This window comes from Geospiza fortis, unplaced genomic scaffold (genome assembly GCF_000277835.1).
Source record: "Geospiza fortis unplaced genomic scaffold, GeoFor_1.0 scaffold138, whole genome shotgun sequence".
In the NCBI taxonomy this organism is placed as follows: Eukaryota; Metazoa; Chordata; class Aves; order Passeriformes; family Thraupidae; genus Geospiza; species Geospiza fortis.
Window position 1 is genome coordinate 7,796,212 of NW_005054307.1, and position 22,841 is coordinate 7,819,052.

Consider the following 22,841-nt stretch of genomic DNA (forward strand, 5'->3'; position numbering starts at 1 on the left):
AGATCCATTATGAGAACAGCAAAACAAATAAATAGGAGAAGAAAGGAACATTTCCAGCAGCACCAGACCACACCTTCTCTTGCATCTTCACCTCTGAAACAATTCTTTAGACCATATGCCAGAATACCCCTTTGCACGGCTGTTGTTTGAAATTTTTTGCCACCTACCCATCTCCCTCCCCATTTCACCACAGGTGTGGGCATCACAGCAGAAGGTCACCGGCACAGCATATGAAGCCCTTGCTCCTGGGAGGGAAAGGGAAGGATGCAGCTTTGCCTACTCCCTGGCAGCAGCCAGTTATAGCATTAGAAACTGAGAAGAAAGGTCTGGGGGTGCAGGGAAAGCCTAGTATCCTCAGAAAGTAAAATAAAAACATGGCAGCCTGCCACATGTCTCTGGGTCCACAGTGCCCACAGCTTTTGCAGCCTACAACATTTATTTTTCCTTCAAGAAAAAAGATTTGAAGGTGTCATAGCTACCTATCAGCTCTGCTCCTAAGCTCTGGCCTTACTTTGCCTGGGTCTAGAAAGTGTGGACAGCAAGGGCTTTTTACCCTGACTCAGTAACAGGCCATCACGGCTGTTCCAGGACAAACACACACAGTCTGCTCTGCTGCTCCAGCCCCCCCTGCCACTGTACACAGCAACAGCAGCTTCTGCTCTCCATGGAAAATGAGGTATTTACAGATCATCACAAAAATAACTACTTTATAAAGTACTTTATAAAAAGACCTGCAAGCTGACCCTGGTTTGAGCAGTTTGGGGTTCACTTCCCAGGTTCTCACTTCCCTTTTTTCAATTTCCTCACAACATTGTCACTGAAGTCATCTTCTTCTCTTGATATTTAATACAACTAGAGTCCTCAAAGAAGCCCACTACTGTCCTTCCTGAGGGGTAAAAGAACCAATTCTTCAGATTTCAAGGACTATTATCAGAAAGGATAAGGCTGCACCTGCAGTAACAGCAACCTCCCACAAGAATATGGGAAAGAAACATCTTTTTTTTTCCATGTTCAACTCAGGCAGGGTGTTAAAGGGGTCCATGGACTTATGTTTGGGGTAAACTGTTTTTCTTTCTTCTTTACCAGCAGCAGCTTCTGATAACCAACACCCAGACAGCTTTTAGCCCTCCTCTAGAGCCTGCAGAAGGGCTGCTGTGGGGGGCAGGAGCTGTGTTGGGCCAGCAGCCTCAGGAGTGATGGGGCAGCTCCTACAACTCACCCCAAAAGGCTGTGATAGGCTTCCCAGATTAGTCTCACTTAAAGCCAGGCAACCAAAGGGAGCCAGCCTACATAACTAGAGGCACTCTCAGAGGAATTTTGCTAACGATCCCATCAAGCTTCCCGAACAATATCACACCAGCTCTTTGGGCACTGAGACAACTCCTTATATCAGCATCTCCAAGAACTGATACTCTGTGGAACATTTACACGGGAAAACGTCGCAGTTATCCATGCAAGTAATCTTTGATGCTATTCACTTTTCATATGAATTTTATACAGTACATTATAAAGAAACCCTTGTGGGATTCTTACTGTGAAGAAAAATAATCTACTTTTTTTTCCTAACTTTTCAACATAGTTTTAGCAATTTTAACAGTAAGCTATACAGAAATAACCTTGTCCCTCATGACATACCACTGTCATGCTCTCCACAGAAAAATCTATATAGAAATGCATGGAAACATCCTCTCTAATACTCAGCTGCAGTTTTAAACTATAAGTCCATTGAGTATAATTCCCTTTATTTTAATCCTCAAGTCTCTTTGCTCCTGCTATCTATTATTTATCATTCTATGTATCCAGAAGGATGCATGGTTGAATCACACTGCCTTGATTCTTTTACTACATCAGAGGACTTTATATTAACAAAATTCTGAAAGCTTAAGGCAGGACTTTCACCATAATACAGACCTCCTGCAGATCCTTACTCATCCAGAGATCCCCAAAGACAACAAAAAGTAGTTGGGAAAAGCTTCAGGGTTAGTGTTATTTGAGAGACTAAATAAAAGACATTTTCACGAAGATGTCATGCTGTTTTTCCACTCCAAAGCCCATTCCCACAGATGAGAAAGAGCAACTCTCATACTACAGAAACAAGCATTAAAGCACTAAGTTCCTGATGCTCCTTGTCAATTCACCTTGCAACACTGGAATTTGTTGGTAGTGTTACTGCAGTTTGAAGATTTTTAACACTACTAAAATTACCAAAAAATGGGGCAGGGATCTATTCAAGTATTCAAGTATTTTCTAAAGTTTTCAATTTAGAAAATTATCAAGAATCAAGTTTTCCTATCCTTTCAAATATACTCAAGATAACAATACTTCTAGACCTGTTTTTCCATACTTTGAAATTGTATTTTGCACTTGTGTGCCTGCTGTGTAGGTGCCTAAGCTGGGCAGGTGCCTGCATAGTTTATACACCCTGTCTTAGAGACATAGTACAGAGAAAAAGGCATTATACAAACTACAAAGAATGGCATCTAATTAAAAGATGTGATTACACAGAAGGGCCTTGCACTTACAATAACTGCACAACCCCAAACAGAGACCTAACAGGTCTTCAAACTTCACATTCACCCACTTCAAGCAGCTTACTTCTGTTGGAGGTCTAACAGATGAGATGATAGGGAAAGGCAGCTGCAGGGAAGATTCACAAATGAGAAATTCTCTGAGAAGAAAACCCCAGCAGCAGGTTGGTTATCTCAGAGGGGAAGCAGGCTAAGGGCCCAACCAGTCACTTGGCCACTTTCTCTCACAGCCTCAGAAGTGCTTTCACTGCGCCACATGCTAGTCGAGTCTAAATGTTTTGTTCTTGACAAACATGACCTGATGATATTTTCAGTGCATTGAAATGTGGGTGATATCACCTCAAGTTTATGTAAATCTTTTATAAGAAAATATCTAATAACAAGTATAACTATGTATTTTTCAACCCAGAAGGCAAAACACTATTTTAACTAAAGAATATGTAAGAGTAACTGTGCTATGATCAGAATAAAGGTCCGCATTGTTCTTGGAGGTGTCAGAATATTAGATTGCTAGAGGCTCTTTTCAGAGGATATGAAACAAGGCAGGAAAAGAGTAAATCCTACATGGAAAGTCCCACACGGAAGGTGGGACTCACCTGCCTCCTGATTATTGTCAGCTATTTAGGGACTTGGTGCTGGAGTTTATCAAGTATGATAATCTGCATGCAAACATAATTGATTAGCCAATCTTGATTTATATCAGCATATACAGTAACTAAATACCAATCTCCAATCATTAAGAAACAAAACAAAATAAGCAAGGTATTTAGTGAGTCACAGAACCACAGAAGAAGGAAAATTTGCCTAGTTCAATCTGCCAGATTGCTCAAGGCTTAGTCCAGTAAGGGAAGCGAACAGAGATTTCATAACATCTCTGGGCTGCTCCAGTGCTGAAGTACTTTCATACCAAACACTTCCTTCCTTATAGCCAGTTTGTTTCAGCTTATGACCATTATCACTCATGCTCCCACTGTGCACCCAAGAGCACCACCATGCTCTTGGTAACCAACTCTTAAGGTATTGGGAAACTGCAAAGCTCTTCATTCCATTACAGCAGGCAATCCCCTGGATCAATCATGATTTACCTTGACTAAAACTGGCAAACATTTTCTTCACACCTACAAGAAGCCTCATTCCATTATTTCCTATGGGATAGTGGTTGACCAGCTGCAGTACTCCAGACCTTCCTTCTTGCCCTTCTTGCAAATGGATAAAACAATAACCTTTTATTGGGAACCTCCCTCAATCTACAGTCTGTCAAAGATCAGCCTGGCAATGACATTACTTGGCTTTCCCAGTACACTCATGGTGTGAGTCTTGGGTTTGTCCTGGGAAAGGTGAGAAGTTGGACTCTCTGATGCTTACAGCCCCCTCCCTGAGGTCAGACTGACAGGCCTGTAGTTCTCCAGATCCTTCTTCAAACCCTTCCTGCAGATGGGTTTCACATTTGCTAGCCTCCAATCTGGGACCTCCCCAGCTAACCAGGAGCAAAGATAAATTATGCAGAGTGACTTGATGAGCTCTTCTGCCAGCCCTTTCAATACCCTCACATGAATCCCACCTGGACCCACAGACTTGTGACGGTCTGAATGGCACAGGAGGTCACTAACTACTTCCTCCTGGTTTGCAGGGGCTCTGTTCTGCTCCCTGTCCATGCCTACCAGCTGAGGGGGTGGTGCCCCTGAGGATTAGTAGTCTTTCTGTTGAAAGCTGAGGCAAATTTCTTATGGCATTACTCATTAGAGGTTTAAAATATTGTATTTCTACTTAAGACTGACATATGCAGGAGGGGAAATAAACTCATAGACAGCCAAATTCACACCACGATCAAAAATAATTCTTGCACTTCATTCCATAAGAATTCCTAATATACTTTACTTTCCTCTGGAATCTTAATTAGATTTCAAAAAGCATGCAGGTATGATGTTCAAGGACTATTTTTCACAGCAACAATTACTCGAGATGTAGTCTCCCCTATTGTATCTTCTCAATAAAGCCATTTTTTATAGCTCATCCATTTTTAATTTGATAAAGCCTCTATTTTCTGTTCTCCTTTTTCATTTGACCCCTGAGTCTTCTCACAAATGTTCATTTCCTAGCAGCTAGAGCACAATGAACAGAAAAGCAAACCGCTGTTCATCTGAACAAAGACACTCCCACACAGTGAAGTGTGTGTGTCTGGGAGCCCTGCTATAGCAAAACACATGCCTACAGTTATTCACAGATTCCGCTTCAGCCGCAGTGCAAGGCACTGGCAGACATGAATAGCCTTTCTTTTACCTTGTTTATTCAAGAACTGTGATCCACTAGCCTGCTTTTAAATATTTGATATCCTACAGCGAAGAGATTAAATAAACCTGACACCAAATTAAAAACTTGAGACATGATGCTGATATTTTTGGTAAACTTATGAAGCCAAAATCTGAAGGTCTTGTCCTTAGAGACTAAAAGGCCTTTGCTCTAGGATTTTGTATTTATTATGCTAGCAAAGTCAACCCTATCTGTAACAGACACTGATTTCTTGATAGGTTCTCTCCTGCCTTGAGTGCATTTGAAAGAAAAGCAACCATCGTTCTAATTTTCACACTGCTCCTCACATAATTAATCAAGTATACAATCTAAACTGACTTCCTTTCCAAGCACATTATTGCAAATCAGTCATTTGTGGGAGAAAAACATAAAGAGAAATAGGACTGTAGTTTACATCCTGTTTAAGAAGGGTCTTTCATACTGGGAAGGTGGAAGATGGGCTGTAATAGTACAGCATTTGAATAAGTAAATATACACAGGGGCACACAGACAGCACACAGGTGTGCTCTCATTTCTCATGATCCTAGTGAAAGGGGTCATGACCTTTCAGACTTTAACCTCAACACTTCTAATATTTCATCTTGGTTCTCAGAAGAGAAATTTAACCCATCTGGTTTTCAGTTTTATGAGGTCATGAGCCATGAAAGAAAATCTAGCTTTAAAAAAAAAAGGAGATATATAACCTTCTGTCCGTGTATAAGCGTAGATTACACAGATGTTTCTGTTATGTCAAGGCAAACTTAAAAGGGAAAAAATACCTTCTGCACAATGTTATACGTTCATGCCTCTACCACTGTGTATTTCTTTCTGGCTGTACTTATACATTTCTAGTCCCTCTATCAAAACCATGCACAATGGTCAACCTTAAACTCCTGCCAACACAAAACTGTGAAAACCCTGCCTTTAATGTCATCACTGGGCTATTTAGCCTGGTGCTACAATGAGGCAACAATTTCCTTAGAAGTGATAGATAATTACATTTCCTACCACAGCAAGGCACGAACAATTGTCCCACCCTGTCCTCTCCTCTCTGGCAGTACCAGGCAACACAACCAAACAGAATCAACTTGTATCTGAGCTGGACTTTTCATCACACCTCCAGCAATGCATTTAATAGTGCTGGTAAAAGGCAGGTTGTTCTCTTTTTTCTTAAAAACACAGCAAAAAAGTTTGCAGCCTCCCTCTCCCCAGCCACACAAGCCATAGAGCTTCAGCAACCCAGCCCCACACCGTAGGAAACATTTTACATACAAAAGAGTTTGTGAGATCTTTTATGGTTTCCGGCATTCACCAAAACTAGAGAACCATTGTTACAATCTCCCCAAAAATTTATAATATGGGGATACTTGGAAGTCAGATTGTTCATAGGGTTCTATGCATATAAATGATACAACAAAACTATTAAACAGCACAACACCTTCAACAGAGGGTTAACTCATATTTCACTGCAAGAACACTGAATGATGCAGCTGTTTCATATCTTTAAGAGATGAAACCTTATAATAAAATGCAACAGGAATGGGGTTTTTTAAGCATTTATTTCAAAAAACAGCAAGTTTTGAAAAATGAAAGAGAAGAATCATATGTAAACCAGGAGACAAGTGTTTCTAATACTATTTCTCTAATTGCCTTACAATTCAAAGGCCAATCAAGTCCTTGTGGACTGTGTCCACCTTAAGTCCTGTTCCCTTCTCCAGCATAGCAAATACACACTGAGCTGTTAATTGCAGTAACACTAATTAAAAGACAAAACTTCACGACTACATTAACAGTGAAATTGCCAATTAGCACACAAGGCTTCCTCATTACTGCTGCTGCATGAAATGTGAAGCATGATGTGGATAGCAGTCATAAAATAAAAGACATTTTTTAAAAGCCAATAGGTCACATTTTCAGCTTACTTCAAAAGTACTGCTGGAATCTGTAACTGAGAAGCTGACCTACAGGAAAGAAAGAAATTCCTACAACCTTTTGTGAAAACCACTAAAGAAAAATACTGCCATTTTCCACATCTGCATTCACAATGGTTTTCAGAGGAAGGAGTACTTGCCTTGGTGTAGCCAGTAGAAAATGGCTTAAAATTTAAAAATTGGCCAAAGGCTAAGATTTCAGTGGATAATTTATCCTGATTTTATATTCCATGTAAGGCTTCCCCAGAAAGAACTAATGGATACTGAAAGCAATCCAGGTGGATCCTAGTGTCTTTTATTCTACAGAAGGAACACTCGTGTCCTTCAGTCTCTTTCAATGACCATTTAATGAAAGTTAAACCAGACCTCCACAACCCTAGAGTTACTTCCATAAAGTGATTGTGCTTTTCATACAGTTTATATTTCCTCAGGTCTCTCTCTACCTTTTTTCTTTTCCTTTTGAAGGTTTTTAATTCTAATTCAGAGGTCTCATGGTAAATAAAATAGAAATAATTTCAGCATTATCTTCCTTGAGAGAACTGGAGTAGGTATTTGTTTTTCACTTGCTCCCTTTTAATCAAGCATTTTGTTGACCATAATCAATTTCTTCACTCAAGAGAAAAATGTGCAATTATCTACAATGAAGAAGGTGTGTCTAAGGAATAGGGTGGGGGGAAAAAGAAATCAATGGAACCATCTGTCTGACATTCCTACAACATTATAAGATACTTGTAATTAACTGCTTGCCTACCAAAGTCTGCCAGCTTTAACTCCCCCGTGTCACTGATCAGAAGGTTCTGTGGTTTCAGGTCCCTGTGCAAAATGTAACGCTGGTGGATGTAAGACAGTCCTCGCAGCAACTGAAATAAAAATAACTGAAAAAGAGGGGGACAAAAAATGACCTCTGTTAATATTTTGCATATAACCACAGGTGATTTCTTCACGATATGCAGGGTGCTTGCACATTGCGGTAACATTGTGTCAGAATTCCTCCCAAACTGGCTAATTCCCACCCAAATTTAACACAATGAAATTTCCATCTGAAATATACTTACTTTGCAAGGACTAAACCCAGTCTCCAAGCCCTACTATGTCATAGATTCAATTTGACTGCTTTAAAAAGAATGAGAGCAATACAACCATGTGCAGAAGGCTTGGTTTCTACCAAATTATAATTATATTCCATTTACCCATATGGCCTTAGAGATTAGGTGGTAGCCTGAAGACAGATGTGTATCTTCACTAATTATAGGAAACAACAGTACAGGGTGGATAGGGATGGGGAGATAAGGCTGGGGGATGGAACACTGAAGCTAAAACAAAGAAGAAATTAATAGTATAACAATAATGCCTGTGTACCCAAGGAAATCTGCAAGTAAAATAGATTTTATCCTTCAAAGTCTATTTTAATGGGAGTTTCTTATGTATTTTTCATTAGGAAATAATAACTCTAACTGAACCTAAAGACAACTTTTGAAATCTACTTGCAATAGTCTCTAAGGTAATTTTAGATAGAAACCTAACTCACTATCTCCTGGTTTCTTAGAGTCCTTCCCTGGGCTCTATAAATGCTTACTCCTAAATCTAAGCATTACTTTTGTGTATTCTGTAATTTACAATTATGAACAAAGAGCTGGATGAAGAGGATCTTTTGTCCTCCCCTTTCCATCTCTCACATGCATCATTCTCCTTCATCCTTTCAGACACTTGCTGTGAAGGGCTGTGTTACTTGTCATGGGTTGTGTCAACACAAAGGGCAAATGAACTCCCAGGAATTTCCTTTGCAGTTATGAAGAACCTGTCCCAATGCAGAGACCCTTCATTTTCCCTGATATATCTTAAGAGCTACTCCAGTTTCTAGATGTGAACACAAAAATCCCCTCCCAAAGCTAAACATGGAGGGTTCAAGAGCAGGTATGTACTCCGTGCCTCACAGCTCAGAGAAGAGTGAAATGTGCTCTCTAGGGAGATCTGGAAACCACACCAAAGATTGGGAAAAAGTCAACTCAGGCACACGAGAATTTCTAATTAACTTGCAACACAAGCACCCGATTCAGTGATTACTGAAGTGAAGAGACATTATAAAAAGGGTTACAAAATCTGATTATAGAAGAGAATAAAGGCTGACATGAAAGAAACAGAAATGTCACGTTACTGAAGGTGAAATGAATTTAATTGCATTTCATTTTTTTCCCTGAGTGCAGACAAAATGCACTCTATGTTTAGCTATTTAGCCAGGGCACAAAGAGCCATATCAATCACCTTCTTGCCAGGGTAGGGTCTAACAATGTGCTGAGGAAACCTAAGAGCAAAATACAGGAACAAAGAATAGCAGGAAAGTCATGAGTAACATGCACATTCCTTTCTGAATTGTGGTTAAAGTGGAATTCATGGTACATAAAAACTATTTTAATAAGAGCAAGAAGCAGAAATAGCTTTCATTACAGCCTGAAAATATCAATTTAATTCTATTAATTATTTCAAAATAATACGTTTTTTAAAATAAAAAGATGGGCAAAATAACCAGTTTGCCAGGCTAAATCAATACCATTTAACTTCAAACATTATTTTTAAATATGCAAAGAAATTTTAATTATCATGGCAGCTTACAGCACTGTAATCTTTATAATAACTCAAAATATATTTATTAATGTCTTTCATTTGGCTTTAGTGAAAAGAGTCAAGTGATTTGACATAATGTGCTAAAAAAAATGCCCAACAACTTCACAGCTAAACAGAATAAACATCTGCTCTTGAGGACAGCTTTGAAATGTAGTTTTATTCCAAACTTGTAGACATGCTGTACTCATTAAGTACTTCTCCAAAAGTTAATTAATTCACTCACACCTCCTTGGAGGAAGCTTGTGGAAGAGAAGGGGAAAAAAAACTTCCTGAATTCATTACAGGGTAAACTCAAATATTGGTTTTTTGCTTTCTCTTTTTCTCTTCCCCTTTGTTTTTATTTGGTAATTTAAATGTGAAAAGATTTACATGAACACAAGCCTAACATCTGGCAGCAAAGCATTCTGCAAACCACTGGCCCTCTGAGATTTCTTGGATGAGAAAACACCAAGGGAGGCCTCTCCATTTCCAACGGTTTCCCAGCCGACAAAAAGAAAGATGAATTGGAAAAAACTGTTTCTACTTCCTCACAAAGCTCTTCTGCCCTCTCACAGTCAAGTTCACACCCCTGATCTTGAGGAAAGCCTCCTCCAAGAAACCCATTTTCTTTCCAGATTGTCTGCATTAACTTCTCAAGAACAAAAATGAATCCTAGGTGAGGTACCACCAATCCTTACCCATATACCCAGTCTGAAATGGACATACCTCCTATCATGGTCATACTCTCATCTTGCTTCATCCTTCCATCACCTCACTCTATTCCAATCACCATGAAACCTCAGCCTGGGGTTTTTTCAGGGAGTTTTGAACAAGCAATGGAACTGCCATTTCCCAAGGGCCCAGGATGGCAGCTGCAGTCAATGGCAAATTCACCACGTATTTCAACAGGTTGGTCGTGGTGGTAAAAATCAAGACAGATTCACAGCTTGTTAGCTTTTATGTTGGTAATTTTAATATTTGCATGGCCATACACAAGGCTGTATAGGTATTGAATAACCTACAATAAATAAAGACATCATTTGTGTACAGTTTCTAGCTTATTAATAAGAACAAAGGTTTTGATAATAAAATTAGGCTCACAAAATACCAAAGGTCACTGTGTTGAAAAAGACAGAAAACAGGACAGGGATTTGTTCCTAGAAGTCATGTTTTCAGCAAAGTTTAATATTAGGAAGCTCAACACTTTACATTCAGACAAAAAACCCTTGACACTTGTGGCTTCAAGTCTTGCTTATTTCTTTCAGTCATTAAAAAATACCTTTTTTCCCTGACTGTTATGCAGCTCTCACTTTAATGAGCAACATATTTTAATGAAGACTTTTCATTGTCAGCGAGAAAAATGCATGCAGGTCAAAGCTAATTCAGGGTTTATGGACTGTGATATTAAAAGAACATTAGCAGTTCTTAAAACACACAAGAGAAAGCCCTCAAAGGGGTGAGTTAGCACCTACACAGTCCTTCAAGTGTAATGCCTGGATAACCATTTGAGCTATATGCAACATTTGACCAAATGCCCACAGTAGTTTCAGAACACAACATTTTCTGAGAGACTTGTAGCTATGTGGATGAAGAGCCCAGCTTTTCTGGTGTTTGAATGAGTCTGGGTGAGTGCACAACCTAGAGCCTTACATGCAGACATGCAATGGCTGCCTGGTGGCCCACGAGCTGCAGAATGCTTCACTGTTTGGCGACCTCTGAAGGAGCTTGTAAGCTAGACACTGACACAGGCTGTGCAAAACACATCTAAAGGGTGGGATCGAGAGCAGCTGACACTGTCTGGCTCTGGTTCAGAAAGCTCTTTCCAGTCTAAGGATGAAGGGGAACGGACATATCCAAGCGATCTGTGTAAAGTACTCAGATGACTCCACACAGTTGCCTTCCATTACCAGATACGGTAGAGAGTTAGGATATTGGGGTAAGTGAAAAGCAGAAATCCACAACAAGCCTAGGGAGATTCTCTGGAAAACGTACCATTTCCACACAGACTCTGCTGAGGCACTGAGGACCCCAATGACAGAGGATGCTTGCCAAAAGGACAGAATAATTATGCCTGTGGGGGCCTTTTTTAAGACTTTCCGTGACGGCAAAGAGGAATTTCTAAACTATTTTCTTCAATTGAGCTCCCTTAATTCATGTTGTATTTTGGGAATAGAGGACCTGCACCTGGATACAGAAGTAAAAGGCTACACAGAACTAGAAAGCTACAAAGAACTTTTTAGTTTGCAGAAGACGCACAAAACTCTTGGTTCTGCTCTCTTGGCAGCAAAAGTCTGCAAAAAGGCTGAGATAATCTGGAACAGGAGTTAACATGATTTCAGAAGAAAGCTGAAAGCAAACCTGAATTAATGTCTTTCCTTTAGCAAGCTCATACTGCTCTATTAGTATAGCTACTTTTGAAAAATAATGCACAATACCACACAGGCTTTATTATCAGCCAACACTGATTACACAAATGTTCCTGCTTGCCCTATGTATCAAAGCACACTGTCTGGGTATCACACAGTCATCTGAATTCCCAAGTGTGTATTCAGCATCAATAAAATCATATTTAGTCTTATTAGGCCATCAAATCTAAAAATACCAGTAAAAGAAACCAACCTTAGGACATCCCATCTCATGCTTGCAACCAGTGAAGTTCTCCCTATTATCCAGAGGACAGTACAGGCTTATGTACATTATTGGCTATTTAAAATGGCAAAAGGAGGTAACAAATCACTACAGTGACATCTCACAGCCTTGGAAATAAACAGAACCAAACTCAGTTCCATTTGGGCTCACTAAACTGTTCAGGAATCTTAGAACTACTTGTTTTAAAATGTTATATTAGAAAAAAACTATCTGGTAATATGCACTATCACAGAAGCAATGAGAAATGTCCCTCTGTGACTTCTGCTGGCATGTCAAAACCTCATCAAGTACAATCTTTTTTATCACTCTTGGTTTGCTATTCATTTCCCTCTTCTAAACCAGTATAATAACCATGAGAGAAAATCCAGCTTTTCACTTCTAACTAATACCTGGGGAAATACTGCACTTTTTAGGTCAAAGTTTAATAGACTCTGTTGCTTAAATTGTCAGAAGAAGTTCCATGAAGAAAGTACTGACTTGAGACAAATTTACATCTGTATGAATAAGGAAAATCTGAATAAAAAATTATTAGGTATTTGAATCTGCAGGATTTTCAGGATCATAATAAGATTTATCTCACAAAAAAGGTTTCTCCTATCTGCCTTCCCTGGAATCAACTGAGTTCCCTCCAAAAGAATTTTAAAACAATCCACTTCAATCCAGTGCTTTTATAAAGGCTTCTAACTTGCTCCTGCATTTCTTACACAAGAGTCTAGAGTCCTACCAAGGCAATGTCAGACAGAAATATACATGATACAGTCACTGGAAATATTTATTGCATCATCACTTAAAAATGTATATATACAGATTTTTCCACTTATTTCCAGCAGAACTGCAAAGGAAAGAGATTGGTATGTGTTAATTTGCTAACTTCTATTCTCTTTGATGCTATTTTAATCATTTTTTGTACCCTCTGGGTACTACTACAGTCATTTGCAATGAGGAAGGTGTGCTTAATTAACTGAGTATAAAGACACTCCCTTATGATCAGCTGTAGTCATCTGCTAAGGTTCAGTAAGTGGAAGACTCAGGTTTTTACTTCTGAATGGCAAAATTAAAAATAAATTCAATTCAATTGAATCTGCCTTTTTACCTTTCATCAGCACACTTCCATGCTGAAGTAGGTCAGAGTGGCAATTGTTGCCTCACCAATTTTAAAAATCTTGATGTGTTCTCCCTACAATATACGTATTCTTGCCCTACGTGAATCATGAAGACCATAGAGACAATAAATTACAAGTGCACTTATGAAAGTGACATTCTTCTAGCATGGATTTTAATGTGCTAATGAAGTTTCTGCATTAACCATTCACAGTTGTGCATATTATCAAACCATTAAGTGACAAGACTGACATGAAGTAGAGTGAAATGCTGATGCTATATTTAATGTCTGATAACTAAAAAGTCTAATTTAAATAATCAATTTTCAATGCCATGTGTAAAAGACGACCTTAATTTGGCATAACATTATTCTGTCTGCTGCACACCTGCTTGTTCACTGAATGAGGAATGAAAAATAGCACCTTCTCAACCACGTTAAACAGCATCACTTCTTACTTAACATATCTGCTGAAATACACTTTTAATTCAACTTCACATCAGCAGCATGACCAATTTTAGTGAGTAGGAGAGAAAGATTTCAAAAGCATGCCATTAGTTTCAATTTGCTTCCAGTAAAAATAGATAAATTTAAAAGGACTACCACAGCAGGTTTTCACCTTAAAGTCAAAGACTGTTTTCTTCAAACCCCAGTGAGTCAGTGACATGAAAATTCATCATAGCTGGATCTACTACCACAGTTTCATTGCTTCCTTCCTGTGCACCTACTTCTATGACACTCAACCTCCTGGTTGGACACCTCCAGTTACACACAGATGCTTGCACACCACAGCTTCCCCTACATCACATAACATGTCTCTGCCATGTGGGGATGCAGGACTGCCCATGCAATCCAACAAATGTCTCCCCACAGAAAAGGGAGAGCACAAACCTCCTGTCCATGCCACAGATGTTGATACAATTGCCCAATGGAAAGAAAACAGAAACATGCTAGAGAAGCCTACATTGTTAACACAACTGCCACCTAAAGCATTTTTTTTTCCTACTTTTCAGATATTACACTTTTTTAACAAGCATGTGGGTTTGTATCTTACTATTAATAAATGTAGCTACTGCTTAGCAAGAGGCAGTGTGCAACACTCTGCTACTGCCAAAGTTCAGGCAGCTCCCCTTAACGTGCAGTAAGCCTCATACAGATATGGCACAGGAGCTGCCCAATCCTTGCATGCTCTGAATGCTTCCCCACTCTTTGTGCTTCAGACCATACTAAAGCTGTAATCAGTTCAGTGATAAATATTAATGCTTACAGAAGACATCAGATGACAACTACCCTATGGCTTCGACTCAGATTATTAATTTTCACATTAGTTATTAAATGCCAAAATTACTCATCTGACAAAAATAGATTCAACAGTAAAAAAATGCAACCATTAGTTAAGGACAATGCTCACAGTGCTACAGTGCAGCAAGGAATACATGAATATCATAAATGACTAAATTCCAGAGATTTCAGATAATATCATTTAACACCCAGTGTATTTAAACATTTTCAATCCAATGTTATGGAGACCACCATTAAACCCTTGATTTAACAAACACAGTATTTTTATCATATCTGGGTTTTTTAGCTATATAGTTGCTATAAAGTTGACCGACCTCTTCTTGAACATTTAGCACAGAAAAATGTTGCAGCATCCCATTGTGTTTCACTAATTACTATCTAATACATTCCTTTTAAAATATAAAGTTTTTAGACAGCCTAATTATATATTTTACTGAAACATAAGCATATTTTTACGGAGATTATTGGGCTGCCCTAGGAAACTTAGTACCCAAATCCCAATCCTCATTTTGCCACATACCCTGACTCAGTATTGCAGCCATAAAACACATTTTAAAATATTCTGGTGGGGGTAGGGCTTAGTTAGTTAAGGTTTTGCTTCAAAAATATCCATCCATTATGCCCAGAAGACTGCTGTACTCTGCTTCCTAGGAGAAAGGAAGGCTCAAAATTGAGATGGGTAAGAGCTGAAGTCTTGAAGGCTCCTGGGAGAAGGCTAAATATTCTTGTTGCCTGCATGCAAAGCTCAACAAGAGGGTCTGCCTTTTTCTTCTTAACACTTTTTGGCCCTAGGAAGAGAAAAAGTGCCCAGGGAGAAGAACAAATCAGTGCAGCAATATCAGATAGAATAAGAACAAACTGCAAGTTCCTTCCCCCTCTGGTCACAGCAGACTACAGGAGGCTTCCAAGTTGCCTGAAGTAAAAGATTTTGAGAGCAATTAAGAGACAGGGACAGTTTTTGTCTGGTTGAAAACCTGTTGTCATTCAGACTGGTGTTCCTGGATTAAGGAACAGTGGGTCAGACGCAAGTGTCTTTTTATATTGCCAAAGATGAGGGGTTTTTCTGTCAAATACTCATGCAAATTGATATTACCTCTAACACTGCAAGTAGAAGAAAAAAGGCAGAGAGAAAAAATTCAGGATGCTTTTCTCAAAAGACTTCAACTATCTCAAGGCAGCATCACTAATTAGGGAGCAAATCAGCTTTCATTAATAGATTTATTTTTAAGGCAGGGATGCAAACAAGCAATGCAGGCATGACAGATGCAAGCCTTTGCTCTACTTATTCTACCAGTAACAGGAGTTACAGTGAACAAACTCAGTTATAAAATAAACACATCAACGCATAAAGATGAATTTATGTGCATTATTGGGAATGCAGTAATATGGAGTAAAAGACAAAGTTAAAATGAAGGTGATATTTTAAATATTAAAATAAGCTAAGAACAGTTACATTTTCACAGGACATGCTGAAATGCACAAATAAAAAGACACTTAAATTAAGAATTTACAAAACCAGAGCCATTTATGGGCAACTGCAAACAAAGGCTCAGAAGAACCAAGAAGGTTAGACAAAAAGACTGGTGGAAATAGCCCTGTACCAGACAGAAAGGGACATAAATCAGAATGAAGATCATAACACAAAAAAATATCACTGGTAGGGTCAGCTAGTTGCTCTGACCCATTAGAGTTCCTGCTGTAGGAAGCAATCCAGATGTTCCAATTGAGCATGAACTATCTCTAAAGGCTGCAACATCTGTAGGAAAGACAGCCGGGAGTACAGGTTTCGGTAGTCTATGCCAAGAGGAACAGCACAGGGAGAGTCAGGAGCAAATCTTGTACCTCAGTTTGCAATAGCACATTTTGCAGCTTGGCAAGCACCACACAGTACACACATAAATCAATTCCTATTTCCAGTCATGGACAGGGCTGCAGCAGTAGCTTCCAGCAGAAACATAATTATATGTGGGGCCATGTATTTAAGATTTATTGCTTGCCTTCAATTGTGGAAAAACTGAGAAAGACATCCTTTAAACTGGACAGGAGAAGATGAGGCCATGTGTACTACACAGAGAATTAACTGATTACCCTTTTCCTCAACATCGCTAACTACAACACTGTACACAGAATATGAATACATACTTATATATAAGTGCTAGACATGCAAGTTTGTTAGCTGCCAAAGAGGTAAATAATTGTATATTTGGACCTAATGGAGTCTGCAGAATATATGGACTGACAACTGCTTTATGCCAATTTCCCTTCAAGCTGATGAAAATGTTTCAGGTACTTGACTGCAATTATGTCATCAGAATGACTGGCTTAACATTATCAGGGACAAGCATTTTTAAAACAACATCTCAGCATCACTTGAAGGGTTTAAAGCCTGATGTTATTTGTAAGACTTGTGCCTCCACCCACAAATAATAAAATCCTGAAATCCTGAAATTATGTGTCAATACAGACATACCAATAAAAATGCTAAACCTAATACTTGTTTCATTTGCCTAAGCATACTGTCCCTGGACTTCTATAACTGCCAACTGAGACATTCTTCTTTATACTTACACATACTTATAATATCCTGCTCAGTCTTTATTTAAAATAGTTAAATGACAGCAAATAGCCTATTTAAAACCACAAAGAAAGGCAATGTCAAGCACAGTACCTGAGGGGACAACAATATGTGTGTCTATCAAAGTAATTTAGATTTTTATTCTATTTATGAGTCTTCATTTAAAAGTAAGCCTGAGGGAACAAGCATTGTCTTTACGTTGCAAATACAGAGAAAATTCAGAAATATAATTAAGCTGAAGATATCCTATAGAAGGCAAGAGGTAATTTGCATCTGCCTTCCTATAAAATACTGTTTAACAGGAACTACTGTACATATTCTTTGGAAAAAGAAAAATATGTGCTTATGTGGGTTTGTATTTATAATAACTGGCAACAAGCCAGAAGGAATATCCATCAATAGGCAATACTTTCCTCAAGAACAAAATTAAAAGGCAGGGGGTCTTTTGTCATGCTGGGAGAGCATCAATGGCTTAATCCCACAGGTTAGCCCCAGAGAGCCGAGACTAATTTATTGCTACTGGAATATAATTGCTCAACTGGAAGCTTTTAAAATGGATTTAGGGATCACATAACCACTGATTCTGAACAAACAGGGTCCAAAAGTCTGACTAAAAGTGAAATTACTGAAGGACCTCTAGAAAGAAGGGGCTGGCAGGGAAAGAAGGCTAATTCATATAGCTCAGCTTAACCCTTGGAAATCAGCTGTGGATCCAAACAGATAACTTTGCCCAGAAGCTAAAACCAAAACAAGGTGGTAAAGTCTCAGATCCCCAACTGCATGAGTCAACAAACTGCGTACAGCACAACAAAGCATTAAAATGAAATGGTTATGAAATAACCATCTTACTTCCTCTGAAACAAAAGAGCAAAGCACTTCTAGTTTGGCATGCTGGTGAAGGTCTGAGAATTTTTATCATATCTGACTGGGTTTCTGTCTTCCCAGCCAAAGAAATCACTCTCTTGGGCTATTTTTAATTCAGCCTTGAGAGCAGGTATTGCACTGAAATTCCCAAGCAGGCTGATTCATTCATTAAAATGGTAGGACCTCAAATCATCATGCCTGGTTTTAGTAATTACTGCATGATTAGGACTAGCCTTTGTTGCTGGCCTGGCAAGAGAGACTTCTAAATATATATAACTGATTTTCATCAGTATTATTTAAGAGAAAAAAAAGTTAATTGTTCAATGGGATTTCTCATGTTTTGTCTGCTGATTGAAGTTTCATCTGCTCCAACTTGCAATTTGCTTTTTTTCTTTTCTGCACCCTGCCTCCTCCCACTCTTATTAATAATCCATTTGGAATTTTAAAAACTTAAACCAGCAGTACATCAGGATTCTACACTTCACTACTCAAACAAATATTTCTAATGTGTCTATAAGCTTCAAAGGTGTTTCTGAGGACTGACAAATGGTACACATAACCACAGGAATACATGCAGCAAAATCTGAAAGGGAAATGCTGCTGCAGTTCCCTCTGAGGCTCCTGTTTTAAAAGACAGGTATCTCAGGATTCAGAGGATGATGTACCAGCAAGCCAAATAATGTGTCTATATCCATCCTCCTCAAAGACAAGCTCACTGGGCCTGATGTGATTAAACAAAAGTACAATTATTTGAATTATTATGTCTTTTTTAGCAGGGCTACAACAACTACCGCGTATCAGACCTTGAGGTACACAGCACTGCAGCCTTGGAGCAAGACTTATAAATCTGAAGCAGGACAAAGAATCTTAATAGCCAGTCTTCATTTATCCCAAAACTCAGAGAAATTAAGTTAAAAGTATCCACATGGGGAAATGAAACACAACCCCCTGGTCTAACAAGCACATTTAACACCTGAAACTCTGCTTAGGAACCTGAGCAGGGAAGAAAGCTCAGAATTTTCAGAGGTCGAAAAGCAGGTCCTACCTCACCCCCTTTAGTGACACACTCAAGGTCTGTGAGTGTATTGGTTTGTTTTGGGGTCCTTTTCCCCAAATATATGCAGTAAGGAGGAAGTTTCCTCTTTTTTTTAGATGGTAGTAATTCTTATTGAAATTCATATGTTGTATGTACTTTTCATTCAAAGAACAGAAAATTAATGAAGCTACGTGATGTGCAACAATGATCAGCTAGAGCAGAAGAAAAAATACTTCCTCTTTTTAATTTTTTTTTTAACTAAACAGGCTTTCTGGCTTTTCCAGGAAAGACAGAGAGTTTTCATGAACTTCTATGTTTCAGTAAGTTCCATCCTGGAATAAAGTTCCCAGTATGACAAGTGAAGACTTAAACACTTCCAAAGTAGAAAACAATGGGACTGATGTCCAAGTGCAAGACAATTGTAACAAAGATCATCTGAGTGATCTATACACACACAACACATTCTGCATGTCTGCTTGGCTTCCATTTCATGCTAAAATAATTTGGCTGACTTCCCAAATAGTAACTGGATCAAGTCTCTACTCATCTACCTTTCCATTAAATCCTGATAATAAACTCTCCCTTTCCTGTGTGATGATTCTAAGTATCTACGTAGAAGGAAAAAAAAATTCCCAAAGTGAGATCAGCTATGAAAATGCTGATCTCATCCAAGAAAGTGTGCAAAAAGATTAAGGAAGAATTTATCTGTTCATATAAAAGCAGCACATTCAGCTAATACAATTAATTAGAGTTCCCTCAAACCTGATGAACCCACACTAACTTACCTAACAGAATATCTAGCACTGACAGCCTAAATCATGTTTTCCCTGGGGTTTTAGGGCAGTATTGTCTTAAGAGCAAATGTTTACATGGAGGGGAGGGATTACCAACACTGCTAACAGCATTCACAGCATTCAAATATTTTGGCTCTGAGTCAATTTTACAAACCTCTGAAATTCTATTGCAGGAATGCTCAAATACTTGAATTTGTAATTATTTTCAAAGAAAACAAATATTTAAAAATACAGTTAATATGCCAGGCATTTTCCCTTTAGCTAGTAATCAGTTTCTATGATACAACTGACATGACATTTTTTCAAAGTTACTGCTACTGCATTTGCCTTGAATGTGTGCTCTTTTTGACTCTTACCTTCACATTCTCTGGATGAAGCCCTCCAGGGTGTTTGTCCATGTACTGACATAAATCAGTGTGCTAAAAGAAAGTCAGATGGAGAAAACCATATTAATATCCATATGACTGCAGTAATAAATACCCCTCTACTTAGGAGTGGACATAACAAATGGAAAATAAGATTTTTTTTTTCAGCCACACATGTGCAAACACACATTTGAACCTTTACACTAATTTCATTTAACAGCCTTGATAACTGATATGAATATTCAACAAATGCAAATTAATATTTTTTTCTAACACCCTGCATTTGGTAGATTAATTACCTGAATTTTAATACCATTCCAAAACTTATAAGGACAGTATCACCATCAACACCACAAAGATAATATCTAGACAGAAGAGGATGAACCTAAAGGGAGAATTTCACATTCAACTCCCCTTGTTCACATTATAACATTGCCCTTTAAATACAATTTTATAGTGATCCTAGATTAAGATGGGTTAAAGGTTTAGAAAATATAGCTGAAAGGTATTGCATATCAGAGTACTGAATGGTATTTTCCATCTCAAAAAGAAGCACATATTATGGACATGTACAGCCATTAAGTACAGATACTTTAGAAAAGAACATCATGGAAAATTCAAACCTAAGTTTTCACTTCATAGTTACCTATATTCCCTGCAAATATAAAACCCCATGAAACCTCTTCAGGAAAAAAAAGAAGAAGGTTTGCAATGCATAGATTCATGTTATTTTTAATGAATAAATATTTATAGTTTTTACTATGGAAACACTTTTCTCTGAATTCTTCTCTTACATTTCTACACTTCAGCAGCAGAGTTTCAGACAAACGGCATGTTGCTTCTCTAATGTGCTTGCACAACTCAGCTTCTGGAATTATGTTTGGAATAAAAAAAGCAAAAATATGCGCTTGATTAACCAGCAAATACTCAGAGACAGACTCTGCCTCCCACATCTGGTTTCTGAACACATCTGGTAAAAATCATCCAACATTCCTTGAAAAGCTACTTGGCAATACCTGCCTCACATACACAAGAGCCCATATAAATACAGGCGGTTTTCAAAGTGAGAGTTTTGGACAAAAGTTGCTTTCCACACAGCAGAATAGTGTCTCTGTGCACCATTTGCCAAACCAGGAGGCATTCTTTAGCTTTCTTTTGCAGAGTTATGCAGATACATAGCAGAGTTCACACCCAAGACACAAAATTTGTTCTAGCCACAACTATCATATGTAATTGCTTCTGAAATCACAAACTACAAAAACACGTTGTGCATGTGGAAATAAATAGCAAAGACATGAAGATGCACAGGATTATTAGGCTCTGCACTAGCACAACTATTTCACAAATTCTTACATGGCTCCAAGAGAGCAAGAGCCCTGACTACAGGAAATTGCTCGAATCCCAAAATGAACAGCATGCTCAAGCAGGCAAACCACACTGCATACAACAGAATGAAGATTATTTCAAAATGCAAGACACAGACGGCAATTATTCAATTTATAGTTTACAAATTAGTGAATGCATTTACGAAGAAAATTTTCAGATTAATTAAAAATATTCTACCAGTGAATTGTTAGTGTCAAAGAAATGCATTTTGCATAAAGATTCTTAAGTTTAGAGACTTATTCCTCATTTCTGTAAAATCTGGAGCCTTAAGGTACAAATCCCTCTTCCATTCTCCTCTTCCATTTTCTACTTCATGCATATTTGGCACTATTTTATCTCCTGTGTTTTGACTGACTATGGTGGTAATGAAGCTTTCTGGGACTGCATCAGTAAACCATGCCACAAATGGACCAGTCACCCCTCAGTACACATCAACACATAACACATTTTTGGTTTTTTTACTCTATGAACACCAAGAAAACATACTTAAAGTCATCAGCTAACCTTGTCATTTGTTTTAATAAACTAACAGGTTCTGAGTACTAATCCCAGCACAAGAACCTGCCTTAATATCAGCTGTAGCACCATTACTACAGGTGATGACTGATGTCAAATAAGAAATTTGTGGGAATCCACTCATTTTATTGACTATCTGTTATTCATGAGACACACCAGTGTTTGAATACTGCTAGCACCTGCAGTGCTCAATAGATGTTTAAAGAAAAGCCTGAAATATCACTTTAGAAAGCCCATTAGGGTGGCCAGGGAAGCACTGTCCCATCCTCACAGCCATCGTGGTCCCTGAGCACAGCATGCTCCCTCGCATGGGCTGGCTCAAGGAATTGTGATTTGCCCACAGTTCAATCTTTCAGCCTTTGTGAACAACAGATAACCTGGTAGGTGGGAGGTTTATGCCTCCTTCACCTTCCACTGATTTCTAGGATTTGCAACCAGTCAGCTGACAGAAACCAGATCAGAGGAAGACAAACCCAATGTCTCCTTCCTGAAGCCCCACCACTCCACCCACACTAACTGCACATTTTTATTCACCAAAAGCTTTTAATTTTATTCAGTCACAACTTTAGGAATAGCAATAAGTCAATTTTTTTTATTTTCAATATACTTGTAACAAATGGTGAAGATAACCACATTTTCTTATGCTTATATTTCAGTTACTATTTGGATGCATTTTCTCTATACAGAAACATCAATGATGATCATGTTTGTGCTATCTATCATTAACCTATTCTTCCTACCCTAAGGATAAAGACAACTGGGAGCCTGATATAACCTTCTGCCATCAGTTTAACCACCAAAACCTACAAAAACTGATTCAACATGTCTACCTGAAAGTCAGTGTAAGCAGCAATTCCCTCAGAATCCTGGAAACCTTACAGAGTCAGTTGTGCTGCAGTCTTTTGG

At 38.4% G+C, this 22,841-nt stretch overlaps 1 protein-coding gene across 1 annotated transcript in view; it reads right to left on the reverse strand.

Moving 5' to 3' along the window:
- CDK14 (cyclin dependent kinase 14) overlaps positions 1–22,841 on the reverse strand; it is a 314,376-nt gene that overhangs the window by 145,821 nt on the left and 145,714 nt on the right. The window contains exons 7-8 of the mRNA XM_005418584.2: positions 20,025–20,087; positions 7,500–7,623 (exon numbers count right to left, since the gene is read on the reverse strand). Coding sequence (XP_005418641.1) covers positions 7,500–7,623; positions 20,025–20,087 — 187 coding nt within the window. The remainder of the gene's footprint in view (positions 1–7,499; positions 7,624–20,024; positions 20,088–22,841) is intronic.